This window comes from Sander lucioperca, chromosome 23 (genome assembly GCF_008315115.2).
Source record: "Sander lucioperca isolate FBNREF2018 chromosome 23, SLUC_FBN_1.2, whole genome shotgun sequence".
NCBI lineage: Eukaryota > Metazoa > Chordata > Actinopteri > Perciformes > Percidae > Sander > Sander lucioperca.
Window position 1 is genome coordinate 18,664,554 of NC_050195.1, and position 26,912 is coordinate 18,691,465.

The window sequence follows — 26,912 nt, forward strand, 5'->3', positions numbered from 1 at the left end:
ATGGGATACGGGTTTAAATGTCTGCCCGGCCTTCTTGTTTTCTCCTTCATAACTAGGTCACCTTTTCAGTCTTTTCTGCCTGGTGTAGATAAAATGCTGTGTCAGAGATAATACAGAAGAACAAAACATATCCTCCTGTAAAGATTCCTTGAGTCTTCATTGTTTATGAATGCAATATTACTGACATAACCTGCCCTGTCACAATTGTTACAGTGACAAATTGTATTCATTTTGCCACAGCCTTTAAAACTACTTGGGGCAGATACAGTTCACACTGATACAGAGCTGACTGTGGCAGATTAATCTACAAGCATGGGTGTGGTGTCTCACGCATACACCTAAAGCCTTCTTGGCCGTGACTTCCTTTCAGTCAAAACACAATGAAGGGCTCTGTCTGTGAGCAAACACACCATAACCAGACAGACTGACTAACTTCCACAAGGTTTGCTTTGAAAATAGGTCCACAATGGACGTATTTCTGCTGTGTAAGTGTTACAGATGCTTTAAGACGATGAAATCGTGCTGATTTCTGTTCCCACAGAGTGGGAAGATTCACTTACCACTCTTCCTCTTGTATCTGGTTATAATGCAGTAGGACACAATGTAGAGGACTGCAAACAGGAGAAAGCAAATCTGAAACAACAACATAAGAATCTTAGTCAAGGATTTAGCAGGACTGTAGCTGGATCAGCACTGACAATCATTAGTAAACAGTAGGATTGGGCATCGAGAACCGATTCCTACTTGGAATCGTTTCAAAAATTACAATTCCAGTGGAATCGTTTCTTTATTGGAATTGTTTGGAATCGTTTTAGGATTTGGTTTCAAATCTGATCATGGGTTCCAAATTTAACATGCGCAAGTTTGGGTTTCCGTAGCGGCCAGGCGCTTGCTGTGTTGCAGCTATGGAGCACAGTAAGCGGCGTTCTAGTGTGGCTTTATTTTACGTTGAAAAAGCCCTGTAAAACTGCAACCCACCATTGAATCAAAATAAAACTTTCCTCTTATCTGTGAAATAAGCATGTGACCCGTTTCAACTCCACCCCTCAAAGAATCGGAATCGAGAATCGATAAGAACCGGAATCGAAAGGAAGAATCACGATTGGAATCAGAATCGTTAAAATCCAAACGATGCCCAACCCTAGTAAACAGTTACCTACAGTACACCCAGCAGATTTCAAACTTACCTGCTCCTGTTTCTCTTACAGTATGTTCCATACTACAACGAGTATGGCATTGTTGTGCTTTACTGACAATTTTATAAACCTGATAATACGATACTATGTACAAACCGTAGTTTGGTTATACATTAAAAGGCTGCAAGATTTCAGTGTAGCCCACACTGAGTTATACAATACTGATCTACAGTGTTATGTACAGACCCGGCACGATGTGATGATTTGATGTGATAACCTGATGAGAAATACAGTCGGGGACCTGAATCAAATTCCTCCCATGTTCTAATAATACTAGGGCTGCTCCCTCTTAGTCAATTAGTCGACTAATCGGTTGTTTTTGTCTTAGTCAACTAAGATTTCTTTAGTCAATTAGTCTTGTTTTATGCTTTCTTCATGCTGAATGACTTATTTCCAAGAAACGTATGAGCACATCTCTGGTAAACACAAGAATTAAAGTGGTGCTTTTGCATGACTCTTTGCAGAGAAACTCAGATTTACAGCTCTGTCGATTAAATCAACTAATCGATTAGTCGATACAATTGAATGAGTGTTAGTCGACTAAGAATTTCTTTAATCGAGCACAGCCCTAAATAATACTTGATCACTTAGTATTTGTGCAGGATGTAAATGCACATTTGCTGTCCAAAAATAACTGTACATTTGCTTAGGCCTGTTAAAGTGTGCTAAATAAGGAAAATAAAACAATGCCTGCCCCATTATTACACAAATAATTCTAATATATATCAGTATAGCTCAACATGACTAATTTATTTGATTAGAAAGAACAACAATGCATTGTTTTAGCTGACAATAGTAATTAGGCCACTAACGCTACATGCAAACTGCTCCAGAAATTACCATTGCATGGAATTTATTAAGTAACCGCAGCCTCAAAACAAGCTGGATGGTCTTACAGAAGGATCACATTCCAAATCCCCCCTTCTACTATGACAGTGACCAGGACGTAACTAATGTTAGAAGCTCCCACTTCAGCACTTTGCACCCTGTCAACATTGCACAACTCATCACGGCCCAGCTGGGATTATGAGATGACTCAGCTAGAGACCAGACAGACCATGCACCTTTCAGACAGACAAACTGACTGTAAAAAGAAATGCCAAACATCCTCAGTCAATCTGGGAGGTATATACTGTTAAATGACAGCTGTAGCAAAAACTGTTTTTCTTACCACCTGTAGTCCCCCTTTCAAATGAAAGACAGCTGATATATATGCAAGCTACAACACTCTGTGGTGACAGGGGCTCAAGTATAACCATGTCCACGAAAGGGGAAAACCCAGCTTAGCACAGAATCAGGTGCACAAAGCTGATAAACTGTCACAGACTCAATACAACAGTTTGGGAAGAGATAACGAAAAGTAACAAGCAGACCAGTCAACGCCACTAGCGAAGTTATCACTCTGTTTTCTCCAAACAAATACAGAATGACACTTTAAGCAAGGGAAAAGAAGCAGGTAACAAATTTGCCTTCCTGCAAGCAGTTTGCAAGCGTCCCTGAACAACTTAGGAACAGTATTTCACACCTTTACGATATATGAACTCAAGCTGGAGGTAAGGGACAGTAATTACTTCTTTTCTGAGAGAGGATGCAAGTAGATGAAATGATTAGTATGTTTTTATGCACTGTAGTAATGTTACTAGACAGTAGGGCTGGGTATTGGTCAAAAAATGTCGATATCGGTGCCGATACCGTGACTTCGATACCGGTTCCTGAACCATACCAATTTTATAAAATCCAAGAAATTACAACATTACGAATACACATTACATCACGAATCTTTTTAATTTATTTTTCAGCTCCTACTATGTGAGGCCTGTCTAACGTGCGTAACGTGGAGTTTTTCCTGCGTGTCTCTACAACATGTAATGTTAGACAGCCAATCACCAGCATTATTAGATCTTGGTAAACATGCTGCATGCTTATTGGCTCACTGTTGCTGATGAGATTTGCTACTTAGGTATTGGAATTTGGTACTGAATGACGAGGCATTTTTTCAATACTCGATACTAAAGGAGGCAATTTGGTCTGTGCCTAAAAAGTATTGAATTTGGTACCCAGCCCTACTAGACAGTATGTCAACATGAAACATGGGTTTGAAAACCCCCAAATACCAGGCCATGTACGCCACTGGGTTTATACAAAAGGTTTATCAAGTGTTTGCATTAGCATGGACGTGACCGTGGAAAGAAAGAGTAACACAATCAGTCAGTTGGAAGTACACATTATATTGTCTCCTAATGGTAATAATACTTCATACCAGAAAAGTGGTTATTTAAGTTAGGATGTCAAGGACAAGAACATATTTACAATTTTGTCCATCTCATTATGCATTTCTGTTTACAAACGCATGTGAAAGCCTGATAATGTTGTTACATCCTTGTTTGGATGTAGTCGTGGGAATATAAAATTACTGACCAAACCACAAACTAGTCACACATTATCCTGTGTTAATCTGATTTTTCACAGAACATGGTATTCTGTGCATTCTTCAACAATTCGTTACAGTAGGACCCCCATTACAGAACAAACAGTTTCCCACACTTCAGGTCTAATAAGAGCATACCATCTTGTCACGGAGTCATGTTTCCCAACTTGAAACCTACCCCAGAGTAACCTTGGCTGCAAAAAGAGCATGTGCAGCAATAAATAAAATGTTGCCCCCGCAGAAATCAACCCATAAGCCGACTGACAATAGACATTAAGGTTAAATGATACAGTACCATTAAAACATCATGCAAAGGATCTTACTTTAAGAATGTTGATATGGGATACTGAGAGTCAGGTGTAGGGATGCTTAGGACAAAATGTGCAAGCTAAAGCGGAGATGTTGAGCTTGTCTGCTCGTTAGAGACATTTGATATTTTCTATATTCCAAAAGTGTCTGTCAGGAATAATCAAGAAACCTACTCCAGTCAAAGTGTCCCCTCTTGAACTTACGATGTTTTTTTTTTTAATCTATGGGTATAGGCTAGACATCAAGACACTCGACATGTAGTTCATGGCAAAGGAAGATCATCAACAATTTCCAAGGCACTGACAATAGTTTATTAGTTATCTATTGTCACATGCAGGTGCAGGGGGCCACCCCACAGGGACTTTAAAATTGTAGAGGGGAGACATTTGTCAGACAAGAACATAACTATTTACATACAAATTCAAGTTCAAGGACAAATTCAAATTAGTTAATTAAGGATATTTTACTAAAAAATGTGTTTACCTTAAATCACCATGGGATTAAAACATGAAAACTTTGTATTCACTAAATCCCATAACAAGCAAAGCCTTTGCTCTTCAGGGAACCCCTTGAATCTACATGTTTTACACGTGAAACTTTTTGCGCTGAGAACCACGCATATTACACTGTAAACGGTTTTGGAAAATGGAATATAAGTAAGCCATAACAAAATAAAGATTTAATCTCTCTAACGTTAGTTCAGGGACATTGAAGTAACGTTAGTGAGATGTCCCAGTCCTTACTGACTGCATTAGTAAAGACTGGGACATTTTGTCCATGTCCCACATAAAGATCTTCCTAGTGAACCGTAGGCACATTTATCACAAGTCTGTCCTAATATCATTTTGGGTGAACCATAACGTCAACTGTTGTTATCAAGCTTAATATTCTGCCGTGTCAAAGTGACAGGTGAAGCTAACGTTAGCTACCGTTAACGTCACTGTGCAGTAGAGGACGTTGTTAGCCTGCTAGCCTTGACTAGCCGCACCGCACGTTAACGTTACTTACGATGTATTCTCGAACTTGGCTGTGGAAATTCTGCTCTCTGATAGTAACATCGTCTTCTTCCATTCTTCATATTGCAAATACTAAAAAAGGCTACAGGTCACTCACTACATGCTAGCTCGTACAACAGGCACCAACAACAACAACTCCAGTGTCTTCCTCCCTCTGAAATATAACTGCCCTGACTGGTAGATGAGTGCTGCATTCACGTGCTCTTCGGATGGTTCCATTTCGCATATTGGAAAGTCGTTCTTCCGACTTCGGTGTGGTTTTTTTATGTTGTAATGTGAGAGAAAAAAAACGTAGACGTTACAAAGAATTTGTGTTGTATTTAATTGCTCGGATCGTTTAAACAATAGCTGTTTCCAGTGTTTACTTCCAATTTGAAGCGTTATATTAGTGATGTTAGTGTTTGTCCCAGAATTGTTGGAGCACCATAGCCTACATTCCCTAAAACCACTAAATTATGCTGTAATGCTTAACCTAACAAACCTAAAAAAAAAAAAAAAACGTTTCGTTCTTTTCCAGAATTGGTCTAAACATAATGTGCTATTTGTAATTTAACTCAGAATGTCTTCTAATGAATTATTCTGAATTTGTGTCTTTTTAAAACATTCCTGTTCCCTAAAAGAGTTTGCTATTGTAATGAATGCCATTCCTAAAGTTGTGATGATGTTATTCAAGGGTAACACTGGACCACTTCTCCCTGTCTGTTGTCTTTAAATGCCACCATAATAATAATAACTATAATTATAATGTTTATTTATATATATATATATATATATATATATATATATATATATATATATATATATATATATATATATATATATATATATATAAAATATATGAAATTTATAAAATTTGTCTCAAATGTCCTGTGGAAAAACGTTTGGACCTTATCTTCAAGACACTTGATCACAAACCAACTTGTTTTAAACTTCTCCATCGGTGCTTATCCAGTAAAACATAAGTTGCTAAGACTAAGAAATGAAATGATATACACTACCGGTCAAAAGTTTGGGGTCACTTAGAAATTTCCATTCCACTCCATTGTAGACAGAATACCAGCTTATGTGCTTACATAATTGCAAAAGGGTTCTCCAATGTTTTCTCAGATTAGCCTTTTAAAATGATATCAGATTAGTAAACAGAATGTGCCTTTGGAACATTGGATGAATGGTTGCTGATAATGGGCAATGTAGATATTGCATTAAAGATCAGCCACTTCTTCTACAACAGTCGAGAACCCTTTTTCAATTATGTAAACACATAATGTAATCTGAAAACTCCTGCTCTGGTTAAATAAAACAATGTGGAATGGAAGTGGAATGGAAATTTCTAAGTGACCCCAAACTTTTGACCGGTAGTGTATATATTTCTTGTACTGTTATTTTTTGGAAAGACTTTTCCCAATATATCAGTTGTAACATTTCTGTCCAGTTTTAATTACTGTAAAAGGATGTGCTGTTTAGTTTTTATGAAGTCTGCATTTTAGAACAAAAACAGCATATATTTTTTTTTATTATCTTAGCAAATTTCACATTTACTAAAGTAAATTCTGTAACAGAAAACTTAAAGTTTTTGTGAATGAAATGCATCAATAGCCTACATGAAGACTATTCAGCACTTTACAAATCCCAAAGCTTTGAAGACTTGATAGGCTACCTGAACTGCTGTATCTTTTTTTTTTTTTAATATAATGTATTTATCATTTAACTCCTGGTATATAGGTATATTATTATGTGTCATTGAAATAGATTTCCAATAAAGAATACGAAAGGTACATGTACTTTCCGAGTTGTTGTTCCGACTTGAGGGCATTTACTTGAATTTTCCAGAATTTTCCCAGTCATGAACTCATTTTTCCTAATATTCTGATACGACTTGAATGCAGCACAGTTTCATCGAAGGAAAACGGCTCCGTGCTAAAAACGCCCCAAAATAAAGTACGTCATCTCCAGGCGCCAGTTCTTTGCGTACCCTGGAAGGAAATGTTCACATCGTGGGTCATATAAACAAATTGTCCTCATGGAGATACATGTGCAGTCTAAAGTATTTATTTGTTTAAAATAGGCAACGGTTTTCATCCTGTGCTTTTCCGGTACGTCTGTAAGCTGTTTTAAACCCTCTGTAGTTCATAACGTTAGCGTGTTAGCTAACTTTAAACTGAGCGGTTGTAAGTTAGCTAGCTACATTTTGAAAGAAAGGTAACGTTAGCAGGTTAAAGTTAACGTCAATATCTGAAGTTTAATTTGTAGAGATGAAGGGCAAATGGAAGCAGAACAGCAAAAAGAAGAAGGGAAATGTTGTGTTACAGAAGTACATGGTGGCAGTGGATGAGTTTATTAAAAGCAAAAGTGGCCCTGAAGAAGAGGAAAATGACCATGGATTGAGATTTGTAAAAAAGAAAAGCAGAAAGGAGCTGCGCAAAGAAAAGCGAAAAATGAAAAAAGCCAAAATGAAAAGTTATTATGAGGGTAAGAAGCCCATCAGTTTACCTCTGGATGGCGAAAACTCAGGAATACCAGCTGATGAACAGCAGCAGCAACAACGACAACAGAAGAAGAAGAAAACAAAGAAAGAAGTGTCACAAGGACAGTCCAGTAGTGCTCCTACAGATAAATCAGACCGCTCTAAAACACCATCATCTTCCAAGAAAGGCAAGAAGATCAATAAGCTTCAAGAGTCAAGAAAAAAGGCACTTCTGGAGGCAAATGAAGACGAGGACAGAGAAATAAAGAAATTAGAGCGCTACCTAGGATTAAACAAGAGAAAAAACAAGAAAAGTCTGCCTCAATCCTTTGTGGCTGATGGACTTGATTACATCCTAGGTGTGCTTGACTCTGGCTCATCGGCTATGGGAATGTATGATGATGACATGGACATGGCTAAGGATAACTTTAAAAAACTTGATGAGAATGACTCTCAGCTGTCAGATGAGGAGCCTGGAGATGAGATGGCAAGTGAGGGGAGCGATGAAGATATGGACTCATTTGACGATGAAAATGGAGTGGATGAGGAGGCCGATGATGATGATGATGATGATGAAGTGGTTGATGAGGAGGAAACAGACGAGGAGGAGGAGGAAATGGAGGCTGAGCTGGATGAGAGTGATGCAGCTGACTCAGATGATGAAATTGAAGAAGAAATAGTGGCAGAAGCAGACACTCCGGCATCAGGCTCAAAGTCAGAAACTGTGAGTTTAGAATTTTTTGTTTATTATTGTCATAGCATTGACATATTGAATGCTGCAAAATGGATCTAATAGTGAGATACATCTTCCGATGTCCAGGTCATCTCTGCAGCAGGCAAGTATGTGCCACCTCAATTGCGAGGCGATGGAGAGGATAAACGCAAAGCTGAGCTCGAAAAACTGAAGAGGAATGTGAAAGGTCTGGTGAACAGGTAACCGTCTTACCACAGAACAGCAATAGCACATTCCCCCTCCTACTAATCAAAAGTTGTATTCATATGCAATAAAACACACCATTGCTCAATTTAACAGACTCAGGGGGTTTTGTTGCTTCACCCTGATGGCTCATGTTACCTAATATTACCAAACATTAGATAGATATTGCTGTGTAAAGTATGTTACTAAGTCAGTTTGTCAGCTCATACATTTCTCTAATTGTAACACTTTTACACTATGTTTTAGCATTTACAATTCTAGCATTTTTTTCATTTTTCAGCTCAAGTTACGTAGCTTTGCTTTAACAATTCTGCACAATTTTGTTAAAAAAATATTCACTGTAGTAGATGTACACAATTTTGCATTGTATACCAAAGAAAATTATTTTTGCCAGAGTCAAAATTAAAAAAATCTACCCCTTTCTTTCTATGAAGTGAAATAAGCTTTCTGCTCATGCATCATGCACTTTGGGACATACTGTATACTAAGAGTTTTTTTCTAGGTTTTAGGGTGCCCTGTCAGTTCCTTCTGATCTTATAAAACCTGATTATTAACCAGAATATTTTCATCATCAAGTTTTTAGTTTGTTTGTTTGTTTTGTTTTTCTTTTGTTGACATCTTAAAAATGTGTTTTTGTCTGATGGACAGTCCAAACCCCAAAGATATTCATTTTACAATGATATAAGATAGATAAAAGAAGCAGGTCATCACATTTGAGAAGAGCAGAATTTAGCCTTCAAATATGAATGGATTGTACAAAAGAAAAATATAGGCTGTATGAAATCTTGCTGCCAAATGTTGGAGTCACAATAACGCCCGACTTTGAGCTGGGTCTTTTGTTTGCTCTGTTTACCAGTGTAATTATTTTAAAAGTGATAATTCATCTGTTATCTAACTTCTTCAGGCTGAGTGAGCCCAACATGGCGTCCATCAGTGGTCAGCTGGAGGAGCTGTACATGAGCTGCAGCAGGAAGGACATGAATGATACCCTAACGGAGGTGCTACTAGCAGCCTGTGTCACCCCGTCCCTGATGCCTGACAGACTACTGATGGAGCACGTCCTGCTTGTCAGCGTCCTCCATTACGCCGTTGGGATAGAGGTAAACACGGCCCACTTCTTTCTCGGATAAATCTTAATTAAAGAGGTTTTACTTTCTGGAGGCATTTCCATTTGGAGACCTTCAGTTCACTGTCTCATCCACTGATTGGAGTGACAGCAGTAGTCGGGTAGCTTTTGGTTATATCATCATCATCATCATATTCTTTATTCAGGACATAAAAAAAACGGTCCATAGCACAATACAAAACATAGCAAAAGACAGATAAATACAATATAAAACACAAACAATAAGAAATGACTACAACAGTCAAGTTCCACAATACACAAAAAGAGTGTTCAGATATTAGTATATAGACTAAAACGCTAATGTTTCCACAATCTCGAAGTGAACCTGACCGCACTCATTGCAGGGTTCACTAGTGTTGCAATTATGCTGTTCAATGACTCAGTTAGTCTACACATACATCTGTACTTGAGATTCCTGAGTACAGCAGGACAGGTGGATACATCAACACTTACAAACATTTGGCTTGCACTGCTCCATCTTGGCATTTTTAGCAGCAGCCTCATGCCATCATTATATGCCACACTGAGTTTCTGCATACTGCTTTTTTTTATAGCGACGCCACAAGTGGGCTATATGAGAATTGGAGTGCAAAAAGCTTTAAAAAGTGTGGTCTTCACAGACAATGAACACATACTAAATTATACCAGCCTGTGTGGGAGAAATGGTAACCACTGACCTGAGAACTGACATGAACTCTTGGATTATTCATTGGAGGCTTTTTTTTCAAAGGGATTTGCTGCTTTCGCACATCTCCACTGTCAGCTAATGTTTTTTTAATGAATTGGAAAGTGATATGTAACACCTTGGTTTCCTTTGCTTTAAGTGTAATAGGATTATCTATCAGTTATATTAACTCTCCGTCCTGTAAATGACCTTAAACAGGATCATCAGTAAAATTAGCTGCAGTCAACAGTTGGCTTTCAACACAGTTTGAGGGCTCTTTAAGATTATTTAAGAAACATTTTGCACCATTGAATAATTTTGGCTTATTATGGTAGTTTTCTATCACCCACCATTTCTATCAGTTATGATTGTGTTTTATACTTTACTGCTGAAATGTGGGGACACAGCAACAGTCCTAGAACATAGATTCAACATTGACTTTTGAAGTCCTGTGTGTTATGAAGTTTTACAATGCAATCATTATTTATATTTTAAGGTGTTTTGACTTGGAACCATGGGGCTTGTCTACAACCTGTGTGATGCTGTTATATTGAGCCATTATTTATCATATGTCATTGTCCACAGATATTAACATACATAAATCCAGTTATAACATGAATGAAGTTTTGAATATTCCCATTTGATCGTTTTCCAGGTGGGAGCCCACTTTCTGGAGACGGTCGTGCGAAGGTTTGACGAGGTGTACCACAACTCGTCTGAAAGCAAGGAATGCGACAACTTGGTCGCCATTGTCAGTCACCTCTATAACTTCCAGGTGGTGCATTCTGTCCTCATCTTCGACATCCTAAAACTTTTGGTCGGAGCTTTTACAGAGAAGGACATTGAACTAGTTTTGTTAGTGCTGAGGAATGTCGGTTTTGCCCTGAGGAAGGACGACGCTCTTGCTCTCAAGGAGCTTATCTCTGAAGGCCAACGTAAGGCCAGTGTCATGGGCTCGAAGCTTCAGGATCAGACAAGGGTAGGGCAAACAGAATTACTCATTTACTAGGCATTCTTAATAACATATTTCTTTTCTGGTGTTAGCTACAGCATTGCATAATTGATTTTCCAATTATGTATCAATTTTGGAAGCTTATCTAACATTACTTTATATGCACATGTGTTCTCAGGTGCGTTTCATGCTGGAAACCATGCTGGCTTTGAAGAACAATGATATGAGGAAGATTCCAGGCTACGATCCTGAGCCTATGGAGAAACTGAGGAAGTTGCAGAGGACTCTGGTGGGTGATTTTTACAACATTACCATATTTCGTTTGAAATATCCCCATTTTCCTACATTTGTGAAAAAAAATATAGATTTTTAATGTGTAGCTTATAGGCACTGGTATTATTCATTACTGAACATAATTGTATTATTTCAATGTTATCCTCATAGTTCATAGTAGCCTCCACTTGTACCACCAGGTGGCCCCAGAGTTCCACCTTTACAGACCCAAATTCCATAGTGCAGCTGATGCTTTCAGCATGACCATCAGTATAGCTGTTTTAACAGTTATCTACTTCAGGATTGCTAATTTGGTGTCCTTTAATATTTTACAAATGGTGTTTGCCTCCTAAGGCTAATTCTGTGTAAATGTGGTACTCAGATCCAGCGGCGTGCAGGAGGCAGTGACATGAAACTGAGGGTCTCTCTGAACAATCTCCTGGCAGCAGAGCAAGTGGGCCGCTGGTGGATCATCGGCTCCTCGTGGAGCGGAGCACCCATGATCGGCGAACAAGGAAACACAACCTCAAAACAGAGCACTTCTGAAGGACAGGTAGAGTACTGGAACCACAGAAGATACATGTGTACAGTAGGCATCCCAGTACAGATCTGCATCAGAGTTAGGCATGTTTTAATGTAAATGGTTTTAGCATTCCCATGGTAGGGAAAGCAGATATTGAACTGATCATGTCCCATTTTGTCTGTGTTGCAGTATTGTATTCAGTGAATTCAATTTGTGTAACTAATTTATAATTGTCAACAAAAAAAAAAACACATTTATTTTTATTATTCAATTATTTGACTTAAAAGTCATTATTTTTGCCACTTAACATCAGTTATCCATCATAACCACCACTTACATCAAAATGTTGCCAAATTTCAACTATTTCATTTATTGTAATTGAAGTTCTGTAATGTTGGTTTTGTTTAGACAACACTTAACATTTGAAAAACTTGTTTATAGAAAACCCCTTTTGTATTTTTTTAAAGTAAGGTATCATAAGAAAAGTATTTAAAAAATTGTTTTAAATTATACCGAGGTCTAGTCAGTATTATTCAGTGATGTCAGCACTTTGATGAGTGCATTTGGCCTTAGCAGTATTTCTCACTTAACTGTTGTCATTTGTTTTATTTGTTTCAGTTTAGTGCCAAAGTCTTAGAGCTGGCTAAGAAACAGAGGATGAACACTGAGGTCAGAAGAAACATCTTCTGTGTGATAATGACCAGCGAAGATTACCTGGATGCCTTTGAGAAACTGCTCAGGTCTGTTATAGAGCTTAGATCGGCCCAAAAAATCAAGCCCGAACCTGCCCGAGCCCGAGCACGTTGCGTCCGAGCCCGGCCCGGCCCGACACATTAACTGTAATTATGAGCCCGAGCCCGATTTAAACCCGACAATTTTTTAATACGTGGACCGTTATAACTGACGTTCTCAACTACAATTCAGAGTTTGTTTTAACTACAGAAATCTGTTTAGAATAATACAACAAGGACGAAGCCTGTAAACTGCGCTGTTTTTTTAGAATGGAACGGATCGCAAATGGATCTGAATGAAGAAACGTAAAAAAAAAAAAAGAAACAATGATGAACAACATATTGTTGTCACTGCCCACGACTTGTTTAAACTGCTTCCATACCTCCGACTTTCCTCCACACTTGCTCAAAGTTAATTCTCCTGTTTTTCTTTTTTTCTTTACATCTTCAAGCTCCCGGTGTGATGCGTGCGAGAGGAGGAGACTCCGCGCAGCCTATATATATATATATATATATTAATATATTAATATATATATATATATATATATATATATATATATATATATATATATATATATATATATATATATATATATATATTTATATATATATATATATATATATATATATATATATATATATATATATATATAATATTTCTGATTATGGCATTGCTTTCTCCCCACCCAAATAGGATAATAAGGTAATGGATAAAAAAAAAAATTGCTTGATCAAGGGTCCGGCCCGGGCCGAGGATGTGGCGGAAAATAACGGCCCGAGCCCGACCCGAGGTCCGGTCTGGCTCGGGTCGGGCTCGGGTTGAGAATCTAAACTCTAGTCTGTTATAACTCACCTCTACAGTGCGTCTCTGTGTTAAGTAGGTTGACCACAGATAAAAAGAAAGAAATATGACATGCTTATTTAAGCCTGGTTTCCTTTCAAAGTAGCCCAGCTGTAAGGTATTTTAAAGCCTTTTGTTTGCTCTGTGTGAAGGATGGGCCTAAAGGACAAGCAGGAGAGAGAGATTGTTCATGTTCTGATGGACTGCTGTCTGCAGGAGAAAACCTTCAATGCCTATTATGCTGTACTGGGAGAAAAATTCTGCTCCCAGGATCGCCGCTTCCAGGTACTCTAGCTCGTAAAACTCACACCTTGACAACTGAGAACAGAAAATAAAACTACTCTCGCTTACACAGAATCTTACAGACAAACACTCTATTTTAGATCTTCAGGACCACATCAAACCTCAACATCCTCAAATAAACTGCCACCACAACTACAATCAGATTAGTACATGCCATTAACAGGCTTTCTCCCAGACAATTTGATACGTAAACGCCTGAAATTGTTATCTCAGGGGGAATAAACAGTAAAAAAAAAAAAATGTAATAGTGAAAGAATAGCAAATGTAACCCTGCTGTCATCGCAAATCTGATTTGAACAGACTGTATGAAATGGCTGTTGCCATATTGGCAGTGCCTGACGTGACCTAAACTCCCTACTAATCCAAAAATGGGCAAATAGGTGGAGCGTGGATGGATGTGAGGCGGGCCGAATAAAGCCTACAGTCTATGCTCACCTCCTGTGATGGCAGCCCACCTGTCATTTAAATCGGCACGCCCTTAAGCATAACTTTAAGCCTTAATATACTTTAAATGGGTGAGTAATAAAAAGCTTAGTCTATACAGAAGACGTTTCATTTACGGGATTGTTCCAGTGCCGCCAGAGGTTCCGCCGGATGTCCGTCACCATTATAAGCAGATATAAAGAGTTGCATTCATGATTGAATTACCTGATGGTTGTGTGACCACCCAGTCTCTAAACTGTATGTGACCCATGTGTGGCCTGTACTGTGTGTACTTCACCTCTGCAGTGTGGGAGCCTCTCACGCCTCTCACCTCTGATATTATTTGACTCAAACTGTGACTACTAACAATGGGGGTGCTACCACACTTCCTACTTTGCAACCATGCAGGTCCATGTCAGAGACTGATGACCATTGTCCTCATCAAAGAGCTCGAACCAGAGTTGGTGGGAATGTTTGCTTTTCACATGTAAACTTGATCTGGATTAGAGGATTACCTGTGCAGAGAAGCCAGTGTCTGTTGTTTATAGTTTCCACCACTGTTTTTGGGAATCACCTGTGTATCTTTCAGTGCAGTTATATAATCTTTCAATTTGATGTCCTGTATTCTCCAAGATGACTTTCCAGTTCAGCCTATGGGACAAGTTCAGGGAGCTGTCCAACCTTCCCAGCAGCACTTTTAACAATCTGGTTCAGCTGGTTACCCACTTCCTTCAGAAGAAGTGCCTCTCACTCTCCATACTCAAAGTGAGTGACATGCCCTGTGCAGGTTGAGGCTTTTACTATATTACATTTATATATTTGATGTTAATTTATTTTAATCTTAAAACACGTCCATGACAGTCACCTCTGTGTTTTTCTGTGTAGGTAATAGAGTTCGGGGAGCTAGATAAGCCCACCGTGCGATTCTTGCGTCAGGTGCTCACCAAACTGCTAAAAGACATTGAGCCTGAGGACCTAGCCAGCATATTTGGAAGGTGAGCTTCATTTTGCATACACTTAGTTCTTAGAGGTTTGGAGATTTAAACATGTAAATGAATGCAAAACAAGACGCACTGAAAAACAAAACTATAAGTCTAAGTCTAATAAGTCAGCCATGCTAGCAACTCTGCAAGGCTGCACAGCAGTAATTTGAGCTTAATGCTAACATAGCATGATGTTGTAAGCATCAGCATAATGATGTTTCGCAAGAATGAGTTCATCATATTAGTTTAGCGTGTTAGCATGCTAATATTTGGTAATTAGCACTCAACACTGCTAAAAGTACAGCTGAGACTGATGGCAATTTCATTAGTTTTGCAGGTATTTGGTTATAAACGGACAGTGTTTGACCTCATGGTGGCCCTTGATGAAAGCAGATGAATAGTCATGGAATGACCAGAGTCACTAGGTTTCATCCTCTGGAGACCATGAATGTCCAAATCTTCATGGAAATCCATCCAATAGTTGTGGACATATTTCAGTCTGGATCAAAATGGTGGAGAGACCACAATTGCCATCTATGGAACCAAGCTGCTTGCATGGCTAAAAAGTCTATTTTACCTGTTCTGCAATGTTGACCTCCATTAGCCCGCATCTTGTAAAACCACTCCTCTCTACTGCTTCGCACCATGTGAACATCTAACATCAATGTCCTTCATTGTTTCCCATCCACCAGGATTTCAGGAATTCCCAAGCTAGGAATGCTGCGGGAGGGCTTGAAGCTTTTCATCAGCCACTTCCTGCTGAAGAATGCCCAGTCACAGGGACCAGCTGAGCAAGCAGTAATGCTGTCAGAACGCGCCCAGGTCGCCACCAAAGCCATGGAGGCCAAAGAGGCCAAGCTCAAACTGTAAAACACATAAACACACAACCAAACACACCAGAAACTCAACAGACCTACATAACACAACTATGGAACAGGAAAAGGCTTGTTAGTAGAAATTGTCTCCTTACACAAAGAACTCAAACCTAATTTTCTTTAAACCTACATTGTGTCATTTTTTTGAGTTGATTCTTAGCAACAAAAAAAACCTTCGTTCTTTTACAAATATGTGCTCATTCATGTGTAATTACTTCCACCAACTAATCAAAGTATTCTCGTAAGCATAGAATCTGCCATTCAGAATCATTCAGAATACATACGAGCGAGTCGCTTGAATGACGGCCGGCATGTTGCGCCTCCATCTTTAAAATACATTAGCCAAAGAGGGACATACCTCCGCCTTTCGCCCTTTTACACTCAGTGGCACCGTGACGAATGCCAGCCGGGAGATTACTCGCCCGGGGATGCAAAAAAGAGAATTAAAACGACGAGACAGGCAAAGCAACAAGACCAAAGTTAATATTGGAGTGGCTAGAACAGCTGCGTGTAAACGATGGAGATTCTAAGAGCTAATTTCGGGTTCGGCCACCGTATGAGTTAAAATGCGCTCGGAATGGGAGGGGCTAGAAAGTAATATTCAGTTGGTTGTCATATACAGTTTCACTGCTAGATGGGAGAAATTCGTACACAATGTAGCTTTAAAGAAGAATAAATATGTTTTTGATATTAAATGAATGTTTTTGCTTTGGGGAGTCCTTTACATAATTGTTACCATGAAGATTTTTAAATCTGGAAGATACTGATGCCTTAGAGACACACCAGTATTATTTATTGGTTCAGCTTTTTATTCTATTAATAACTAGATTCCTAAATACATTGTCCACAATGGTGCTTGTATATTTGGAGTGAGAGTCATAAAAGCCTCAATAAATCACAGGCATTTTGCCGAAATCTTTGACTCCTTTGTGGAGAGAAAGAAACAATTTTCTCTAACAACCACTCTCATTTCTTCTTCTTCTTCTATGCCATAATATGTTTTTCTGAGGCCGCCCTCATGGAGGCAGTGTACAGCAAGAGTTAATATTGTTGGGTTCATACACCTGGAACCATTCTTCTGGGATTTACTGAGTCTATTTACACTTGCACAAAATAAAGCACATTATAATAAAGTCTTTCTCAGCCTTAAATGCAACTGATTAGTGAATATTTGTATGTTGTTATCCTTTTCTGTTGATATTTCCACTTGGCTTGCTGTGAGTGTGACATTAACAAGAGCAGTGAGAGTAGAGAGTGACTGTGGTGTCGTCCATTCTGTGTTTACACACCCTGATGAAATGACCCAGGGGCTTCGAGTCTAGCCTATTCTGTTTGCTTGCTGACATCAGTTACTGCCCGCGTGGTTAGCATAGCAGAGTCATTCTGTTACATTTGATACTTGCTTCTATTAATTAGCTCCATTGGTGCGGCCCGAATCAATCTGAGGCTGGAGCGTGGCCTGAGGTCAGGAATGGGCCACCCAGGTCAAGGAGAGGAAATGTCCTTCACTAGTCCACAAAGCACAATATAACCTCATGTTGACGGGAGAGTTGTTTTAATTACATTTAAGATTCAGTGTTTGTTTTTGATGACAAAAACAGACACATAAGGTGGCCGGTTAGCTCAGTTGGTAGAGTGGGCGCACTTATGCAGAGGTTTAATCCTCGACGCAGAAGGTTCAGGGTTTGAGTCCGACCTGTGACTGTTTTCCTGCATGTCTTCCCCCCTCTCTCTCCCCCTTTCATATCTCAGCTTTCCTATCCAATAAAGGCAGAAATGCCCAAAAAAATTCAAAACAAAACAGAAACATAACGACAAATACACTTTGGGCTTGAGTAGCAGTGGTTTTCTGTGGTTTTGTTGAGAAATTATGGAGACTACTGGGAGAGAAACTTAAGAATTTGTCAGTTAAAAGTTGGAGATAGTGGATCAATAGGCTCACTGTGCAGTCCATACACTGGCCATTGTCTGCAGCCGTGAGCCAGTAAGGTTTCCATCCTCTTTACCTGGTGTACACTGTTTGGGTTTGACCCTCAGCTGAACTTTGATTTAGTCTGCTAAAGCTAAAGCAAACAGCTGAAGATAACCAACAGATCACTCAGTAATCCTGTTACAAATGGCACATAATCAGTCAACCCCTGCTATAGTTTAACGCTGACCGCGGGAACAATGTTGACAAGTATTGGACCATATTGTGGACTATTTTCTGTAAGGTAACTGATGCATCGTGTAAACCCATGATGTACAGATGAGTTATTAAACTGACCCTATAGCCCATTGGTAATCAACGGATATTAAATATAAGACTAGGCTGAAAGATCGTATTAGATATCAGCATATTGGTTAATAACACAGCCTAAATAAATAAATGTTTTGTGTAGGTAGGAAAATTAGGCTTATGGGATGTTTTGTTTGCATTTGAGGAAGTCAACTCTTATTTTTCCTGAGCCCATAACACAATTTACATACAGTATGTGTAATGTTTTTAATTTATCATTGTTAAATTATTTTTGGTTTAAAATCAAGAATGTCTTCTGCAAAAACTTGCATTGTCTTAATTTAAGAATAAAAACATAATGAGACATTCTTCTTGATTTTAAACCAAAAATAATTTAACATTGATAAATTAAAAACATTACACATACTGTATGTAAATTGTGTTATGGGCTCAGGAAAAATAAGAGTTGACAGACTATGCCTATATTTGGACACTCAACATGTAGGTTATTGGAGCCAGTAACATAGTTATAGATTATTATTTAAAAACCCTTTTTAGCAATTTAAAAACCTAACACTTTATATGTTTTTTTATGTGTGCTGCTCTAGGCTAAATAAGTTTCAAATGATTTCAGCCCTGAAAATAGTGCCTGAGCAGGCAAGTTGTCGCTCAACAAGCCGTTTAAACGGTTTATTAATGCGAGCCCATTGCTAGTGTGGTGTGAAATGTTTCCTCCGTCTGACTGCCTACTCGCTGTTTGCTCTCACTGCACGTTTGCACAGATCCGACAGCGCTATTAACAGTAATTCCCATGACCCGACCTGTCTGAGCAAGGAGAAAAACACGAGCCTGTGTTCGCATCTGCGCTGAAACACTGCTCGTAAATCAATTGACTATATTTAAAAAAAAAAAAAAAAAAAAGCACGTCTTGCGCCAAATTGCCAACTGAGTTTTATATAAAAACATTTTATTTCACATTGTTTGCACCAAGAGAAACGCTAAACAATAATTTAGCATGCACTGGTATGACCGTTTTATAAATACAGTATAGAAAAATAAACATAACATTTTTTTTCAGCGTGATATGACACACTATACGGAACACCACAGAGAACAAAATAAGGTCAGAATAAGACATATGGCAGCGGACTATTTGTGTGGGCTATAGGATATTATTGAAAGGTTATTGCTGACAAACTAACCATCACAGCAGGGAAAGATTGCCAAGTCCTGAGCCAGTTTACAGCGTTTGCATATAAACCATGCAGCATGTCACAGTTTACCTATAGGGTGCTGAATGACGCTCCTATTATAAAACTTAAATATCCTGCTTTATTGCTTGTTTATGACACACATATCTATTCTTGACCTAAATGTAATTCTTTTCATGACAAAAAATTGCTAATTAATGATTAGAGGTTGGATTACATGCCCCCCCACAGTCATTATAAATGGAGATCGCCACCTTCGCCCTTCTTCAGCTTCAAGGCTGCGGACTTATGTCACTGGTGTGATTCCTCTCGTCGTCTGAGGAGCAGTCTGACGAGTTGTACAGGAAAGTATCGCCTTCGTCATCATCACTATCTCGAAAGTCTCTTATTCTGCCATTTTTTGAGTCTGTCTTGCTCTTATAGTCCGACTGTTCGAGTCCGTCAGATTTCTCCTGGCCGCCCTTGTTGCCTTTCTGCTTCTCGGCCTCCTGGGCGGCCTGCTCTTTGGCCTTCTTACTTCTCTTCCACTTCATGCGTCTGTTCTGGAACCAGATTTTAACCTGAGGAAAGGAAAATAATTTAGTTCAAGTTTGTTTAGACATATAAAGAAGGAGGCTACCTGCGCGTAACTATGCGTAAAGATTGCGTAAAGGTCACCAGACCACCTGGCATTGACCTCTGCGGTGTTACAACTATCCTACACTGAGAACATGTTTGAGTTAGTTAATCTAGTATTGATATTTTTTTTAATCCCTTCAATCAAACAATAAAATGACCTAATTGCCATTTGCCCATGCTATTTTTTTTATACAGTTGAAACATTGGAAAGATAGGAGATAAGATTATGTTTAGAACATTAAGGATGCATCTGGATCAAAAGAAATGAGATTTAATCATAATTTCTCAATTATTTTCAGAAAAATAAATAAAGCCAAGATTCAGAATAGAAACCTAACTAAATGCATTAAAAAACATTTCTAAATCCTAGGTGAACTAAAATGGTATAAATATGTCATCGCTAAAAAATATCACCTGAGTTTCTGTCAGCATGAGGGACGTAGCCACTTCAAAGCGCTTCGGTCGTGACAGGTACTTATTCAGTTTGAATTGATGCTCCAGCTCCAGCAGCTGCTGACTTGTGAATGCAGTTCTTGGTCTTCTGCATTTGCCAAGCAAGTTAGACTGAGCTTGAGCTGCAAGAAAAATCAAAACATCAATACCATACACCTTTACAATATACTTTTTTTTATGATGAATTCCTGGCATAAACTATATGTAAGTTAATGTGAAAAACCAACATCCTGCTTATAGCTGAAAATAAAATAAACAAAGACGTCAAGGCAATCGTCAGAATCAGTATACGCTGGCAGCCCTATGTTGTTATGGTGTATGTTTTTTTTTTTTTTTTTACATATATGTGCTCCCTGAGCAACAAGGTCGTCCACTTATGAATATCCCCATAGAGAAGCTATTTGCCACTTCATTTTGAACAAATCTGTTAAAACCTGCAGAAACAAAAAGGCAGTATCTGGTGAGCAAATAGCATGTCGACTGTGGGTTTCACACTCCTCTGCTACTTTCCCACTGTCCATTATCTGTCCATTTTAGTTCCTCTTAGAAAAACCATCACTCTATGACAGCCTCTTCATTCAGACGATTATAATATGTGAGGGAAATAGTGCGCCATCAAGAACCGATTTTCTTTTTAAAAAAAATAAGAAAGGCATGCCTTTCTATATCCGAGTCTTTAGCACAGTAACGGATTCTGTCTATGAGCAGCATCATGTAGGCCTACAATATTTATTAATAATATTTATTAGAAAATATATAACACATAAAGAAGACTGTTTGGGTACTATCAAACGTGTTTAGATCAGCCTTGTATAATTGCTTTATATAAACGGCTATACAATATTTGTATGTATTTATTTGGAGTAAAAAGGGCAAAACATGACAGAACATTCTGTACTGAAACAGCTACTTACAATTAAAGTCAGACATTTTGGGCAGCATCATCCCGGCTGTGGAGACCCGGAGCCAGTGGTCCAGCTGGAAGGTGCTGGCTGTCAGTTTGATGGGATCACTGTGGTGGTGATGGGAGCCGTGTGGATAGGAGTAGGACAGGGCAGGGTGTTGGCCTGTGAGGGCAGCTGCGGAGTAGGTGTACATAGGATGGCCGTAGAGAGCCTGTGCGGGGATCCCTGCGGTACTCTGCGGATGTAATCCAACCATGCTGTGCGGACTGTTCAGGAAACCTGGTTTAGGAATCAACCCGCAGTTGGAGATCCTCGGGGGAGACGGCGTCTCAGTGCGTAAAGACTCGGCGCTCAGCTCCTGGGCTGTCACACTTCCAGACGACGGGATGGAGGAAGAGGACAGGGAAGTGACAAGCGCAAGCGGAGAGGTCTGCACCTTGGGTGTATCTACTGCTAAAAGAGCGTCAATGCGAAAGTTTTTAGATTTCTCCATTGGGCCCCCGGTGCGCGTCCTTCTCGATTCTGCTACCGTAAACGAAGGAGAAGTCGGTGCCGTTTCCCCACCTCCTAAAAGTTATGATGTGGTCCGGAGTGTGAGAGAGGAGCTCAGCGTGACACTTAATCCCTCTCAGATGGAGGTGATTGGTGCAGCCGTCTGCAGGGGGCTGTCCCAAGCGTCACAACGGACCCAACAACGCCTCTCTGCTCTAATCATTGTAAAGCATGGTGTTGGTTGCGTTAGTGCTTTTATATGATATATATATATGCTATTACAGGAAAATGACGCAAACGTTTGAAATAAAACTCTTTTTTTTGGTAACTGGATGTTGTTTTTGCCTAGCGTATTGCCTGTATAATTCACTAACAGTGGGTTATGGAGTAAAAGTTTCCACGGTGACTTAATAAGGACTTCATTCGTGTTATGATTACAGGAGAAAGTGTGTTGTACATTTTAGGGGATTGGTTTATAGGCTACTGTAGCTTATACATAATCCATTTGACTAAGGTCACAGGAGCAGGTAACATCTGATTAAACACCGGCAGCCACAAGCACTCCAGAATGGCCATCATATAAAACATTTAATAAAGAAATCCAAAAATTTTATTTTACAATTTTATTTTTAATTGATATGAAAAATGCAATTTGTCGAAATAATTTCTCTTCATTGTTTATATGCTATTGCAGGTCAATAATTGCCTTGAATTTAAACAAGAGGGGTGATCTTTCGATTCTCGGATCATCTGAGGATATTTTAATATATATACTTTAACCTGAAAAAAACAAATATAAGACATATTAAATGACAGTACAGGCAAATCCATTTTGGATACATTTTAATCCAGCAATGTAAAAGTGAATGTTTAGTCTTAACATGTAAGGTGATGTGTTAGGTTATCAGGCTCATCTTCACTTATTGAATTTAGATGGCAAATAAAATAAATGTGTAGTGTGTTAAAAAAAAAAAAAAGGAGGCATGCGTAAAAGTGAACATCTTGAAGCACTCTGTGAGGCCAACAGGGAAATTTAAGTAAAAGCCCTCCTTCTGTCGCTCTCCATATGACAGACGCACACTGGTCTGTTAATGGAGCTGTATAACCAAAATGATTAGGTTGAATCCTCACTGCTTCTAACATGATGTACAAGCAAACGTGCTGAAAAAGTTTTGTTTTTGAGACTTTTGCCCCACATTAAAGATGAGGTTTTCTCTAATAAGTCTTACAATTTTGCCCCTGTAATACTGAAAATATTGTTGGAATGTTTCTTATTAAATCAAAAATATCACTATGGACAAGAAATTGGCACAATCCGGGAGCAACAAGCAGCAAATAAAATGTAGTAATTGAAAGAAAGCCCTGAAGTGTGATGAGGAGAGATAGATGTAGCTAATAGGCCCGTGGCTCTGGGTGACTTCGGTCTAATAAGCCACTTAAAGTTAATGGAAGAGGAGGTCAAAATGAGAATTATTGACACCCAGTTGCCCTTAACCTGTCTACCAATAAAGCTGATTAGTTTTTGTCAATTCATCAGCGAACCGCGCTCCTGGGACGTTTATTTGCTCGGGGGAAATCAACAAGTCACCGGGTAGTTTTCAAGTAAAGGATCGCCATTTAATTGTGGACCTTGATGATCATGACCAATTACAGAATGATAACGGGGAGATTGATGTGGGTGCTGGGATGTGGGCCTGTAAAAAAAATAGGAAGGGAGACAGAGAGAGTCAATTCGCTATTAATATTTTGCCACTTTAACTTATTCATGGTGAAATAGTGCAAATGCTCACGACACATTCCCAGAAATAGGCTATTAGATGCTCCAATTCTTACATTTTGACAAATTGTCCTAAATGTTCCTGAAATAAACTTTTTTTACATTGACCTTTGATCTCAATTATGATTTAAAAAAAATCATAATTTGGACACACTGAGAGCCATGAGAGAGGTGAAAGGGGGCGTGCAACATATTCAAAATATTATGATATTAGTGAAGGGCTAAATAAAAATCGTCACCTCAGGACAATTAGTCGAAATGAGTCGCAAAAACAGAAGTCTTATTTTTGAAGTTCTCTCATCAATGAAATGCATTAGCCTCTCCTGCAAGATTATTATAACAGCAGGACTCTTGCTCGCCATGCGCCTGAGCTGTGCCTTGTCCCCACCGCCGGTTTAATTTCATTAAGGGGCCCGCATGAATATTTCTATTAAAGTAGCGGTGAAATATGGAGCCATTTAGTATTGGCCTTCACCGATCACCCAGATTTATCGCTCCTTTTCATCACATCTAGGGGAGAGAAAATTAATAAGGCACCCAAGATGGAACCGGACCCTAAAACCCTGGTCTTTCCTGAAAGCTGTTAATTTGCTCTGTAATTACTTTCACAATTAACTAAAATACAAATCAAAGTGACAAATCGGGTTTATATATTAATTACCTTCGGTAAATGTGTTCATTATGAAAAGGCAATTTAAAGGGATTTGCACTGTCTCTTTTAATGTCATACGTTCGGTTACATTGGCACAAATGGCCGCTTCAATGAAATGTGTAAAAAATGCTTTTAAAAACATTTGTGGCTCATAATCATTTTTTTTCTATCTGACATCCCATTGGCTGCATAATTTCTGTCAGGATAAAAACTATATCAATGTCAGATAATTACAGCAAATAGACTTATTTATCTGAAAGAAACATCTTGATCTTTATGAAAGTCGATATTGCTGGTTGATTTGTCTCAGCGTGTTATCAATACACTTTGAAGGGAAGGTAGGTACCTGCGTTGCCTTCAACATTGTAAGCCTACAGTATGTGGACCCATCTTATTGATGAAACCATTTGCCTGTGCCCCTTAAAGCCTTTATTCGTTCAGCCAATAAAAAGCCAGATGATATAAGTCATCGGTTTTTTGATAAGCAGAGTAAAGACTGCAACAATGATAATAATAAAATATGTATCCTATATAGTAGGCTACTACAAAATCTGAATCAGTATCAAATCAAACAGGCATAAAGCAAATTGCTATATTAGTATGGCCTTTAATTCCCATAAAAATGAGCCAAAGGCAACTCCGAAAAAAACATACATAATGAGTAAATAAATAAATATCTGTAATATTAAAACACTCATTTCTGTTTGACTTGACCATTATGTCAACATTTTTGGATCTGGGAATCTCCTGCAGTTTTATTTTAACAAAAAGCTCACTTTTTAAGTCACACTGAATGCATCTTGACAGAAATTATTGAAGGACTATGAAGAAATGAATGCATCCCTATAGGTCTTTTATTAGTCAAACAACCAGCCCGGCAGAGGCACGGAAGCTGGACTGTAGAGGATTTTGTTTTCTCTTTGTCAGAAAGGTATTGATTTATAATGGTGGTGGCCTGTGTTGTTGTTTTAAAAAATGTTTCTAATATGTTGTCCATCCCATTTTAAAAAAAATAGAAATATTAGGCTTTCTTGTAGAGCTATTGTATTAGATTCCATTTTAATATACATGAGAACCTTTGTATATGTGTGAAAACTGATGATGATTCAGCAAAGTCTTGGCTGGAATCAGATCTTTGAAGACTGACTTTTGCATGAGATCAGACATATATAAATACCAATATAAACATGAATACCTCTTCTACTGCTGTTAATAATAATCATCATACTTATCATATTATCATCTTTATGTGTATGTGTATGTAATACTTTTCAGAACAAACGTACAAATTTCGAAATCAAGATAGCTAAAAAAGAAAGATCAGTCAAATACAACACTAATGAATTACCATCACACCAGTGATGCCATAAAATATTTGTTTTAATTTCCATATGCACAAAACATAACAACATACAAATAGGAAGAAATTGATAAATCCAATAAGGAAAAAGAAAATATAATAGAAACAGGCTACTTTCATCCGAGACCTCCAGCTGTGTGCAGGCTCATAAGGGGTCAAAAGTTCAGCAAGATAAGTTAAATCAATGTTTGCAACTAGTGAAGAGAAAGTTAAACAAAGGAGATACAGCATAGTTCTAGGGTTGCACGATATTGACAAAATGTGATATTGCAATATCGATTATGAATATTTCGATATCGATATTAATTTAGATATTTTTTAAACATATGTAAAATTACTAAACTTATGGGAAAACGCATCAAAATAGATTCATAAAAAATAAAACAAGTTTTCTTACAACACAAGGGTTATTTCAACTGACAGTCATATTGGACTGGTAAAACATGAATAAATAAATAACGACCATATCTACAGAACAGGACATGTTTTACTGGTTGTACAGTATAAAAACAATAAATAAAAAGCATGTCTACAGAACAGGACATATTAGAAACAATAAAAATAAATATAAAAAATATAGCATACTTATTGCAACACTTTCAATATAATATTGCGCAACGTGATATCGCAATAACGATATTGAGTCGATATATCATGCACCCCTAGATAGTTCTACAGTTAAGCCTTGCTGTAGCAATCCCAATATACTGGAGCTATTAGGGCAGTGTAAACATAACATTGGTAAAACAGTTATGCAGAGTCTTTTTAATCTTACTCCCCTGGACTGAACGGCAAAACTGTGTGTGAGATCAGCGTAACATTGGCAAGAGATGTAATTTTCACTTGTTACAGTGTTGCCACAGTTACTTTGAAAAAGTAACTTAGTTAGGCTACTTTACAGATTACTTGATTTTAAAAGTAATTTAGTTACTTTACAGATTACTTGATTTTAAAAGTAACTAAGTTAGACTACAAGTTACTTTATTAGTTACATTCAGCAACTGCCGACAACACCCCCACAGCCTCAACATAAAAATGACAACCGGTTTACTGTGAGGCAGGTCGGCATTGACAGTAGTAGGGATCTTGTTTATTATGGCACGAAAGCGAGCGAGTCAACCGTGTTTAAGGGCAGCATTTCCTCTACAACATACTGCCCGATCAACTTCTTCAACTCTCCCC

At 38.4% G+C, this 26,912-nt stretch overlaps 3 protein-coding genes across 6 annotated transcripts in view; 1 reads left to right on the forward strand and 2 right to left on the reverse strand.

Annotated features, from left to right (window-relative positions):
- The window catches only part of lmbr1 (limb development membrane protein 1), a 41,230-nt gene extending 36,030 nt beyond the window's left edge, over positions 1-5,200 (reverse strand). For 3 of the 4 annotated variants that reach the window (XR_004896446.1, XM_031292900.2, XM_031292899.2), the window contains exons 1-2: positions 4,942-5,199; positions 561-633 (exon numbers count right to left, since the gene is read on the reverse strand). Coding sequence is in view for 3 of the 4 variants with exons in the window: in XM_031292900.2 (XP_031148760.1) it covers positions 561-633; positions 4,942-5,004 (136 nt within the window). In the remaining variant the exon portion in view is untranslated. Of the gene's footprint in view, positions 1-560; positions 634-4,941 lie in introns of all 4 variants that reach the window. The other variant, XM_031292902.2, reaches the window with a different exon arrangement.
- A 1,689-nt stretch (positions 5,201-6,889) lies between these two features.
- On the forward strand, positions 6,890-16,073 carry nom1 (nucleolar protein with MIF4G domain 1). The gene is made up of 11 exons (XM_031292802.2): positions 6,890-8,137; positions 8,234-8,346; positions 9,255-9,450; positions 10,796-11,119; positions 11,271-11,381; positions 11,748-11,918; positions 12,507-12,628; positions 13,613-13,745; positions 14,820-14,951; positions 15,072-15,181; positions 15,862-16,073. The coding sequence occupies exons 1-11, from the start codon at positions 7,202-7,204 to the stop codon at positions 16,037-16,039; spliced, it is 2,526 nt and encodes an 841-aa protein (XP_031148662.1). The 5' UTR covers positions 6,890-7,201; the 3' UTR covers positions 16,040-16,073.
- Positions 16,074-19,224: 3,151 nt separating this feature from the next.
- Positions 19,225-22,060, reverse strand: mnx1 (motor neuron and pancreas homeobox 1). The gene is made up of 3 exons (XM_031292803.2): positions 21,459-22,060; positions 20,506-20,666; positions 19,225-20,033 (listed from the first exon to the last, which is right to left on the reverse strand). Exons 1-3 carry the CDS (start codon positions 21,940-21,942, stop codon positions 19,746-19,748), a joined length of 933 nt encoding a protein of 310 aa, XP_031148663.1. The 5' UTR covers positions 21,943-22,060; the 3' UTR covers positions 19,225-19,745.
- Between the last annotated feature and the right edge of the window lie 4,852 nt (positions 22,061-26,912).